Here is an 11,648-nt window from a genome sequence, read left to right as displayed (position 1 = left end):
TGTATCTATTGAGATGATGGTGATCACAAAGTTTTTTCCTTGTTGACGTGTTAACTTGACTGGTTGTCAATTCTTGAATCAATCTTATATTCCTAAGATAAACTTGCATGATCCATGATGTATTATATTTTACAGATTATTGGATTTTATTTAATAATATTTTTACCAAGCATTTCGGTATCTATCATTACAAAAGATATTGGTCTGCATTTTTTTTTTTTTTTGTAATCTTATGTTTTGGTAGCAAAGTAATGCTAGTGTCATAAAATAAGTAAGAAAGTGTTTATCTTATTTGCTAGAAGAATTGTATATAATTAGTATTATAAGCACTTATTCCTTCAGTGTTAGGTAGAATCCACCAGTGAAGTTCTGTAGGCCTGGAGTTTTATGGATGGAAACATTTCTAACTATAAGCATAATTTCTGTAATAAATCCAGGGCTATTCAGGTTACCTATTTCTTCTTCAAAAGATGTGGCAATTGGGCGGCGCCTGTGGCTCAAAGGAGTAGGGTGTCAACCCCATATGCCGAAGGTGGCAGGTTCAATCCCAGCCCTGGCCAAAAACTTCAAAAAAAAAAAAGTGGTAATTTGTAACTTTCAAGGAACGCCATTCTATCCAAGTTAGCAAACTTATTGGCATAAAGTTGCCCATATATTCCTTATCTTTTTGATATATTTAGGATCTGTGGTTATATAGAACCACAGATCCTAAAGATATATTGAATATATCACTGATTCCTGATTTTTGTAATTTGTGTCTTTTTTCTTGCTTGTTTTACTCAAAGTTTACACATTTTGCCTACTGAGGTAGGTATTCATTTTCATTTTCTGCATAACAAATTACTGTCTTAATGACTTAAAGCAAAAAGCATTCATTATCTCATAGTTTCTGTGGGTCAGGAATCTGAGCATGGCTTCATGGGGTTTTCTGTTTCAGGGTCCCTGACAAGGCTGCCATTAAAGTATCAGCCAGAGTGGAGATTTCATCTGAAGAGACAACTGAGGAAGGATCTGCTTCCAAGCTCACGTATGTGGTTGTTGGCAGAATTTCAGCTCCACCAGGGCTGTTGTACTGAGCTCCTCACAGGCTACTGATAGAGGCTGCCCTCATCTCCTCGCCACCTGAGGCTCACTATTATGGCAACTTCAGTTATGAAAGTCAACAAGAGAAAGCTGGCTAGCACAATGGAAGTTGCAATGTCACATAGGCCAATCGCAGGGGTGACGTCTCATCACCTTTGCCATTGTCTGTGGGTTAGAAACAAGTCACCAGGCCAGCTCATGTCCAAGGGGAGGGCATCGCAAAAGTGTGTGAATACCAAGACAGGGGTTTCTAGAAGCCATCTTAGAATCTGGCTGCCATGAGGCACAAACAACATCACTGTGGGATTCCTCTAGCAGAAAATAGTACAGGGGAAAAGGTACCCTCCATCCATAAGTGGACATAGAGTTTTGCAAAGCTTTGGAATGCTTGGTGGATGCATCCTACAGGGCAAAGAAGCAGAACTGGTATCAGTGAGGCACAATATAAGTTAAAGATACCTTCACCTTTGACCTGTGTGGTAGGCAAACTTCTGAAGATGTTCCCACTACCAAGATTCCTGCTACCTGGTTATTCAATCAAATATGAATCTAAATGAAGATGATACAGTTTGATGATACACTTTGATGAATGAAGTTGCCATAATAGTGAGCCTCAGATGGCAAGGAGATGAGGGCAGCCTCTGTCAATAGCCTGTGGGGAGGTCAGTACAACAGCCCTGGTGGAGCTGAAATTCTGCCGACAACCACATATGTGAGCTTGGAAGCAAATCCTTCCCTAGTTGTGCCTTCAGATGAAATCTTCACTTTGGCTGATAATTTAATGGCAGCCTTGTCAGGGACCCCGAAACAGAAAACCCCATGAAGCCATGCTCAGATTCCTGACCCACAGAAACTATTAGCTGATCTTAAATTGAAAAGATTATCTTGAACTACACAGACGAGCATAATGTAATCACGTGAGCCCTTCAAAGCAGGGAGATTCAGAAGAGAAAGAAATAGGACAGAGGAGCCAGAAGAAGTCAGAGAGATTTGAAGCATAAGAAGGACTTGATGTACCATTGCTTGAAGATAAAGGAGGGAGACCATGAACCGAGGAGTTTGGGCAGTCTCTAGGTGCTGAGAATGACCCCAGGTGCCACCCAGAAAAGGAATGGACGCTTTAGTGCTACAAATGCATGAAGCTGCCAACAATCTGAACATAATTGGAAATGACTTCATCCCTAGAGCTGCAGGAATGCAATGCAGCCCTCCTAATACTTTGATTTAGGCCTTGTAAAAGATGGAGCAGGAAGCCATCTGAGGCACACATGCTACATCGGAATTTCTGACCTTTTGTGAGATCATGATGGGTGTTGCTATAAGCTGCTAAATTTATGGTAACGGTTGTGTCAGCAACAGGAAACCAATACAACCTGGATGTGAAGCCAGCTGCCAGGGAAGGGTTCTAGATTTTCCTGGGAGGTGGATGGCCCAGCAGTCCAAAGGCCTCATCTTTGCTTCCCATTTTCCAGGTAAGTCTGGGCTGGGCCCTTCCTAGGTAACTGTTACCTTATCTGAAAGACAATCTAGTTCACAATTTTCAAATAGGTGGCTTTGTGAGGCAATCACAATTTAGGGGGTTTTACTTAGCCCATATAAACTTTCTTCAATGAGTTGCTAATGTTCGAAATCAGGATCCTCACATAAAAGTCTGAATTCTCAGCTTCAGTAAGACAAATTAGATCCAGCAACAGTCTGGGTAGATATCAATGTCCTCCCTTAACATGGGAGATGTGTCCCTGCTGTACTAGTTTGGTAGGTGTGTGTAGAGGATTAAAATTCTTCCCATGATGTATCTTCTCAATAAAAGGACTCTGCGAGAAGTGCTTGGGGCTTGCCCTGCACCTATGGGAAGCCCACCTCTTGCAGTTTATACTCTCAATCCGTGTCCCATGTGGTCATTTATGTAGTCATGACAGGTGTGGAGAGCACCGTGGTTAAGGCTGTGGGCTCTACAGTCTGTCTGTCTGAATTTAGGCCTGGCTATACTGCTTGCCAGCTGTGTGACTGTGGGCAGGTTACCTCCCCTCTCTGGGGTTCCCCAGTTTTCTCACTTATAACTTGTAGGTTGCCATAGCATCCATCTTGTGGAATTGTTGGAAGGATTAAGTGAGTTAACCCATGTAAAGCTCTCAGAACAGATCCCAGCACAAAATAAGCGCTTCTCATTCGTACCCCCTGCCTGGTTCCCTTGGGACTGCTCTTGACTGTGATCTCTTCCCAGACATGTTTTGGTTCAAGAACCAGCCCTCTGCTTTTCCATTCTGATTTGTTCCTCTTAAGGAATTTCTCCCTCTTTCTCACATCAAGAAGATGCTACCCAGGATTTTAGATGATGATTAGTTCCACGCCCCTCCCCCCCACTGTCAAAATCCTTCCTTCTCTAATTTGTAATGTCAGATCAAATGTTGGGAAGAGCTCCAGGCTGGTTCCAGCTGGGGCTTTGCTAAGATCTCCCCGGGTAACTCTGGGCAAGTCCTATCCTATCTCTGGTTCCCCCTCAGTTTCTTCATTTGTAAAATGGGTAGGTTTTATTGCAGAGTATGTAAAAATCCTCTAGATTCTAAAAATTCTGATCTTTTCCTAGTCTAATATTTTGTGCTCCCCCCCAATTAAGGGTGGTTGTCACCAACTAAGAGGACATCCACATCTTTGTCCTCACAGGCAACTTTTTCCCTCTCCCTAAAAGATCATCTCCTTTTTCAAATTTACCTCCTGGTTTTGGGTTCAGAGAAGTCCAGCCTGGACCTTCCTCAGCATTATTTCCTTGAAAACCAAACATCTTTCCCGTATTTCTGCTGAGTGTAATCAGGTGACTGATTGGCTGATTTACTGCTGTAGAAACTGGAGAACTCACTTTGCCGAGAATCGAATCAATCGATTGGACCGATTTGAAAGCTCAGGACAAGCCTAACGAGCTGACCGAGTAACGGTGCCCGCTCCGGGTGAGTCCGCCGGGCGCCCCGCGCCTCCTGCCTCCTGCCTCTGGCGCTATCTAGGCTTGGCAGTGCTTGGAGAGAACCCGCGGGCGTGGGCGGGGCCAGTCATGACAACTGTCGCCGCGGGGCGTTGGCGAGAATCATATTCTCCGAGCAGCTGGTAGACTCCAAGTAATTAGGTGTTAAGGGTCTTTCCTCCCTCAACCCCGGACCTGTGCGCAGGCAGGTCATTGATCCAGGAACAAAACGCCCAGCGCTTTGACCCCCAGGACCAACCAGAAGGCTCCCCGTGTACCCGCCCTGTTCTGGACCTATGACCTAGGTCGCCCTCACCGACAAAACAAGCCATTCCGGAACCCATCTCTGACCTGCCCCCAGCGCTGTCCCGTCCTCTCTCCCCTGCCCGTTCTAGATCTCATCGTCTCTCCCTTCCCACATCCTAGCCCCAACAGTGCCCGCCCGGTTTCTTTGGTGAGGCAAACACCAAACCTATTATAGAGGCTTCTGTCCTCAGCTCAAAATTTTTGCTGCACATGATTCTCAGAGATAAAACCACACTGAATCTGAGCCCACTTTTCAAAATTACAAAGCATAGGAGGAAATTACCCTCCACCAGTGAGGACAAAACCTAAACCTTTCGGGGCTTGAAACTCACATACTCCTCCCACCTCAGAGCCTGGAACCTGCCTTTCCGGCTCTCCGCTGAGTCCTCAGTCCTGTAGGTCTTAACGCAGGTATCACCTGTTCAGAGAGCCCCTCTGAGTGTGTAATCCAAACTGGGTCCCCTCTTGTACTTTCCCATTCTGTCTTTTTTCCCTCCTAGCTTATCAAGATTTTAAACTATAAGTGTGAGTGCATTTCTTTGTGCACCTGTGTGGCTCAGCAGTCCATGGAGGCAGGGCAGCGAATTGATTCCTCTGATTATCTGGCACAAGGCAGTTGCTCATGTTTTTGTGAAATGTGAGTTGCATGTAAGAGGTGTTTGCTTGTTCTATAAGCTTGGAGACTTATACATGTACAAACATCTACCCTGGGTACAAGATGACCATATCACTGATACGACAGGGTCACTGCATTTACTATTAATACTGCCCAAGAACTTACCCTCTGCCCAACCTCTGAAAACTACTGGCATCTGGACAGAGAAGGGGAAAAAAATAAACAGCCCTGGTCCATTCGAACCTCAGAATCTCTTTCTCATTCCTTGCATGCCTGCCTTTGAACCTGGCCAAGAAAGGTGCAATAACCTCCTAATTAGCATCATTGCTTCCAGTCTTGCCTCTTCTATATATTGGGGAGGAGGCAGGAAGGAAAGAAAGAAAGTGAATTTTTATATCTCTGGTCACTCCACTTTCTTGCTTCAAACCCTAAACAGCTTATAATTCATTCATTCAATTATGTGCCAAATATTTTTGAGAGCTTATTCTATTTTATAAGATATTTTAGGCATTATTCTAAATGCTGTGGTGATAAGTGTAAGAAACAAGACAGGCAAGGTCTCTGTTTTCATGGAACTTATATTCCAAGGGAGTCAGGATAAAGTCCTATGAGATGGATCTCCAATGCCTTTTCTTGGCATTTAGGGCCTGCGGTCGTGTCTTTTTTCTCCACCTGCATCTCTGGGCACCACTTTTCACCCACTGTTCACCCAGGTTTATGTCACATGAAGATACTGAAGTTTAAAGGGGAAGGGGAAATGTCTTGTCCAAAGGCAAACTGCCAGTAAGCACTGAAGTTGGGATTCAATCTAAATATGACAGCTTCAAAGTCTGATGTGCCTGTATATTTCAGGCACTGGGCACAGTAGGGGCTCAGAAGCAGCTTCCAGATGGACCCATGCAATAGTCTCACTGGTGTTTTTCCTTCCTTCGACACCATCTCCGGGCAGGCACGTGCTGTCTGGCTAACCTGAGCAAAGACTGTGCCTTCAAAGTTTCTAAGACCAGGTCCAAGAGTAAATCCTTCTTGCATGGAGAACAAGTGTGAAGGTCAGGTGAGGCTTGAGAGGGCTTTGTGAGCTGACGTGGGTCTGGGGGCTCCAGGCTTACTTTAGACTCCAGGGTTTCTGAGGGCTCTATGGATTCCGTGGACTTTTGTAATTCTGAGGAGAGTAGAAACTCCATGGATGATGTAACTTGCACAGGCTCAGTTGGCTTGTTGATCTCGCTTTTTCTGGAAGGGGTAGGGATGTGGAGCAGGCAAAGAGAAAAGAATGTTGGAACAGGCCGGGAGCTGAGGCCTCCAAAGCTTAGAAGGACACGCCTTTGAGCACAGAATAAGGCAACGTGGAGCAACCACTGGCTTAGCTTTCTTCATAACCCGTGGTTGGAGCCTGCAACCCTGTCTTCCCCTCTGGCCTCCCCCTGTGCACCCCCGGTGCCAGGAGCCCCCCCCCCAACACCCTGCCCCTCCTCTGGGACATCTGGCCTAGATTCCTTAGGCAGGTTGGGTTCCTCCCTCCTCTGGGCCACCATAACTCCCTGGCTCAGCCCTCACCCTGTGCAGGTGCCCTCCCTGCCAGCCTGGCTGCTCTCTGAGGGCAAAGCCTTGGTCTGACCCATGTCTGAGACCCTAGCATTGCCTAGCACAGAGATTAGGAGACATTGCAGGACACATTGGTAGAATTTAAACAAATGCATGGTTTATCTGTAGAAGGAAACTAGCTCTTCATGTGGGATGTTGGGAGGGAAGCAGGGCACTTCTGGTCCTGGAGGATGATGAACGGTAAATAACAGTAAGGTCTGGTGCCCCCAGATGCTGTTTCTGCCAAGCCCTGTGGGGGATGTGGGGAGCAGAGTGAATGGAGGAGTAACCCTGGCTGGGCCTGGTCTCCCAGCACTTGAGGGTGAGGTGGGACTGTGGGATCTACACTGCCACCTGCCACCTGCTCATGCCGGGAACTCAGTGTGCTGGTGTGTTTGTGTCTATATTGCAGATTCTAATTGTCTTTTCAATTCTCTCTCCTAATTTTCATGCTTTTTTCCCTTCCTGGGTCTTAGCTCCATCAACTATGAAATGATGTGAAAGCACATCCTGGCACTGAGACGTCCTATAAGACTGAAGGTGACAGCTCCTTCAAAACACTGCACTCCTTTCCCTGTGGATCCTGTTCATTATTCTGGTAGATTCCAGATGCAAAGTGTACCCACCAGTATCTCCCTCTTGGAAGATGGGATGACTGTGGACGCTCCTGGTTCCTTAGACTTCAGAGACATCTTGGGTTCTCGGCTTGCTTTGCCTTTAGAGCTCTTTTTTGCTTTGATTGCTGCAATTTTCTTTGCCTGCTTCATTCTGATATATTTTACTCTAAGAAAATGAGCTTCTGATTGGTTCTGGCTCTCCACCTCCCTGGGTCCCCACATGGGCTCTGGTCCTGATCAAAAGTTCTGGTTTAGAGCCTCCACAACACTACCAGTTTGCTGTGTGATCTAGGAAAAGCCTTACACCCTCTCTGGGGGCCAGTTTTATACTCTACATATCAGGGATACCCCGTTTATCAGGCTGTAGGGCTCAGATGGGACCAATAGTGAAAACGCCTGGTCTTCAAGTCCAGCTGATTATACTTAGATTAACAGTGCCTCAGTTTTCCCTGCTGCCTGGCTTATCTTTTTTCTTTCTCAAATTCCCACACTTCCAGCTACCTCTTATTACTTGCCCCGGCCCCTTCTTGCTTAGACCCTAGAATCAGCCTCTGGCCTCACTTCCTGCACCGTGTCCCACCCAAGCTTATGCTTTCCTTCCCTGATATCTTCTATGATTCCCGACTTAGGATTCATTTCAGGCCGTCTGGAGTGGCCAGAGGCTTCCCTGCCCACCTCTCTGGCCTGACCTCCTGCAGTCCTGCCATTCTCACTCTGGGCTTCTCACTAATACGTCTAGCCAAGTTTCAAGGCTCTTTATGAATCACTACCGAGAATTCTTTCAACCTCATTTTTTAGCTATTACCTGTCACTCTCGATGCAACCGACGCTATAGAAAGACACTGGAAATGCTTCAAACACACCCCTGGGCTTCTGTGTATAAAAGTTGAGCATCTTTCATCTAAAATGCACACTCTCGGGGTGAAGGGCACACTTGTAACTTTGACTCAAATGGTACAAAAGCAATTTATGTAACCTAAATGTTTGTACCTCCATAATATTCTGAAATAAAATTAAAAAAAAAAGGAAATTTAAAAACCCATAAAAGGCTTGGGCTTTTAGATATTTTCAGATTTGGGAATATTTGCGTACACATAATGAGATATCTTAGGGATAGGACCCAAGTTTAAACACAAAACTTATTTGTATTTCATATACACCTAGGCCCGAAGGTAATTTTATGCAACATTTTTAATAAAATATAATAATTTTGTGTAAGAAATAAGGTTTGTGTGCACAGAACTACCACATAAGGGCAAGTGTAGAATTTTCCACTGTGGCATCATGGGGGCTCTCAAAGAGTTTTGCACTTGGGGATTTCAAGATTTAGATTCAAAGTTTTGGATTAGGGATGCTCAACTTTCACCACTTTCCACAAGCTGAGGCATCTTGAGCTTTCCAGGTCCACTCAAGACAGCATGTTGGGGACTTTGCTGGTCTTTCTAGGGCTGCAGCTCCTTCCTGGTTGTCCCCTTTATGGTATCTGCAGCAAGGGTCTGTCCCATGGGCCTGCTTTATGGCTCAGTGTAGTCCCAATGGCCCTGGGTGGTGGGGACTGTGTTTGGTGCCCCTCTCCCTTTTTAAGCCTGAATTGCTTGAGGGCAGGGTCCTATCTTTGCCTTCCCTGAGCTCTGCAGCCAGGGCTTGCCCAGCAGCAAGGAAGCTTTGGGGCAGGCTTGCCAGTGAATTTCCTCCCCTGGTACTCACATGAAGGGAAGGAGGCAGAGGAAGAGCAGTGTAACTGCAATGGTTCCATACACAACACCTTGAATCAGCCCTTTCATGAATGTCTGGGAAACCAAAGAACCTGGAAGGAGAGCACGAGAGAAGTTTGGCATCGGAGCCAAAGCTCTGCTCCCTCCTGTTGCCCGAAGGCCAGACCCCATCCCACTCCTCGTCCTCACCCAATCACCAAGCCCCTTCCCCTCTTACTTGACATTAGTAGGATGCTCGAAGCGTGGGTTCCATTTTGGTTCTTCCCCTCACAGACAAGTCTTGTGCCCATTTCTGGCTTCTCTGTCAGGTGGATGGTGCTGTTGGCCCAGGGGCCAAGCACAATGGACGTCACCTGGAGATTGCCATTTGTGCCATCCACAAGGGCACCTCCCAGCCACCACTGCACGGAGGGCGTGGGGACCCCATGGAAGGCACAGCTGCACTGCAATGTCTTCTTGAAGAAGCAAGAGGAGTTGAGAAGCCTGGCTGGTGCTGTGGGGAAGGGTCAGGAGTTGACAAGACATTCTGACCTCTTTTTCCAGTTCCTTCAGGACTCAGCCTCCTCCTTATTCACCAGGAGCTTCAGAAAGCCCTTCTAAAAGCCCATAGGATCACAGTTTCCAGCCCACACAGACCGGTTCCCCTTTATCCTCTTCTGGCCTGGACCTGAATGCTAGAACTTGTAAAGGGAGGGTGAGTACATTTCACAAGGATTTGCATTTCCTGTGATCCCTGCAGCCCAGGCTAGACATTCAAAACTGAGGCCTACTCCGCTTTTCATCCTCCCACCCTCACTATCCTTTGTGATTACTCCCCGCTCCATCACTTACCATCTGGATGCCATTGGGCAAGTTATTTCTTTTTTTCTGTGCTGTTTACTAGTCTGGAAAATTGGGATATTCACTGAACCTGTCGCATATTACCAGCACTATAAGAATGAACGCCTTAAGATATATAGTGCCCCTAGCTTGGTACACAGTAAACTATTACACATTCAATAAATAGAACTCCTTTCTCAATTTTCTTCTTCCTAGTCCTAAGTGGCCCTTTTTGTTGTTGTTGTTGTTGGGGATTCTTTGGGGGTACAAGGAACCAGGTTGTAATGATTGCATTTGTTAGGTAAAGTCCCTCTTGTAATTGCGTCCCACCCCCAAGAGATGTGTCAAACACCATGACCCCCTACTCCCCTCCCTCCTTCCTTCTCTCTGCTCTCCCCTTCCCCCACCCCTCACCATGTACTAGGTCATTAATTGTCATTATATCAGAATTGAGTACATAGGATTCTTGCTTCTCCATTCTTGTGATGCTTTACTAAGAATAATGTGTTCCACTTCCATCCAGGTTAATACAAAAGCTGTAAAGTCTCCATCTTTTTTAATGGCTGAATAGTATTCCATGGTGTACATATACCACGGCTTGTTAATCGATTCCTAGGTTGGTGGGCATTTAGGCTGTTTCCACATTTTGGCAATTGTAAATTGAACTGTGATAAACCATCTAGTACAATGTCCTTATGGTAAAAGGATTTTTTTCTTCTGGATAGGTGCCAGTAATGGGATAGCAGAATCAAATGGGAGGTCTAGTTTGAGTTTGTTGAGAGTTCTCCATACTTCCTTCCAAAGTTGTATTAGTTCGCAGTCCCACCAGCAGTGTAAAAGTGTTCCTTTCTCTCCATACCCACGCCAGCATCTGCAATTTTGAGATTTTGTGATGTGGCCATTCTTGCTGAAGAATAGATGATATCTCAGGGTGGTTTTGATTTGCATTTCTCTAATAATTAGGGATGATGAGCATCTTTTCATATGTTTTTAGCCATTCACCTGTCTTCTTTAGAGAAGGTTCTATTCATCTCTCTTGCCCATTGATATAAGGGATTTTTGGCTTTTTTCATGTTGATTAATTTGAGTTCTCTGTAAATCCTAGTTATCAAGCTTTTGTCTGATTCAAAATATGCAAATATCCTTTCCCATTGTGTAGGTTGTCTATTTGCTTTGGTTGTCGTCTCCTTAGCTGTACAGAAGCTTTTCAGTTTCATTAAGTTCCATTTGTTTATTTTTGTTGTTGTTGCAATTGCCACAGAAGTCTTCTTCATAAAGTCTTTCCACAGCCAATATCTTCGAGTGTTTTTCCCACGTTTTCTTTGAGGATTTTTATGCTTTAAATTTAGGTTTGTATAATCCATCTCAAATCAATTTTTGTGAGTGGAGAAAGGTGCAGGTCCAGTTTCAGTCTTTTACATGTGAATATCCAGTTCTCCCAGCACCATTTATTGAAAAGGGATTCTTTCCCCCAGTGCATGTTCTTGTTTGGTTTATCAAAGATTAGGTGGCTGTAAGATGTTAGTTTCATTTCTTCATTTTCTATTCGATTCCAGGTGTCTATGTCTCTATTTTTGTGCCAGTACCATGCTGTTTTGACCACTATGGCCATGTAATACAGCCTAAAGTCTGGTAGGCTGATGCTCCCAGCTTTGTTTTTATTACTAAGAACTGCCTTACCTATACAGATTTTTTCCTGGTTCCATACAAAATGAAGAATTATATTTTCCAAGTCTTGAAAGTATGATGTTGGTATTTTAATAGGGATGGCATTGCATCTGTAGATTGCTTTGGGAAGCATAGACATTTTAACAATGTTGATTCTTAGCCATGAGCATGCCATGTTCTTCCATTTGTTAGTATGTTCTGCTGTTTCTTTTCTTAGGATTTCACAGTTTTCTTTTTTTTTTTTTTTTGAGACAGAGCCTCAAGCTGTCCCCCTGGGCAGAGTG

At 45.0% G+C, this 11,648-nt stretch overlaps 1 protein-coding gene across 1 annotated transcript in view; it reads right to left on the bottom strand.

Moving 5' to 3' along the window:
- Window positions 1-6,167: 6,167 nt before the first annotated feature.
- The window catches only part of SIGLECL1 (SIGLEC family like 1), a 7,251-nt gene continuing 1,770 nt past the window's right edge, over window positions 6,168-11,648 (bottom strand). The window contains exons 2-5 of the mRNA XM_023508904.1: window positions 9,095-9,370; window positions 8,870-8,969; window positions 7,172-7,328; window positions 6,168-6,194 (exon numbers count right to left, since the gene is read on the bottom strand). Coding sequence (XP_023364672.1) covers window positions 6,168-6,194; window positions 7,172-7,328; window positions 8,870-8,969; window positions 9,095-9,370 — 560 coding nt within the window. The remainder of the gene's footprint in view (window positions 6,195-7,171; window positions 7,329-8,869; window positions 8,970-9,094; window positions 9,371-11,648) is intronic.

This window comes from Otolemur garnettii, unplaced genomic scaffold (genome assembly GCF_000181295.1).
Source record: "Otolemur garnettii isolate 467f Iridium unplaced genomic scaffold, OtoGar3 scaffold00288, whole genome shotgun sequence".
Classification (NCBI taxonomy): Eukaryota; Metazoa; Chordata; class Mammalia; order Primates; family Galagidae; genus Otolemur; species Otolemur garnettii.
This window is presented reverse-complemented; position numbering and strand designations above follow the sequence as displayed.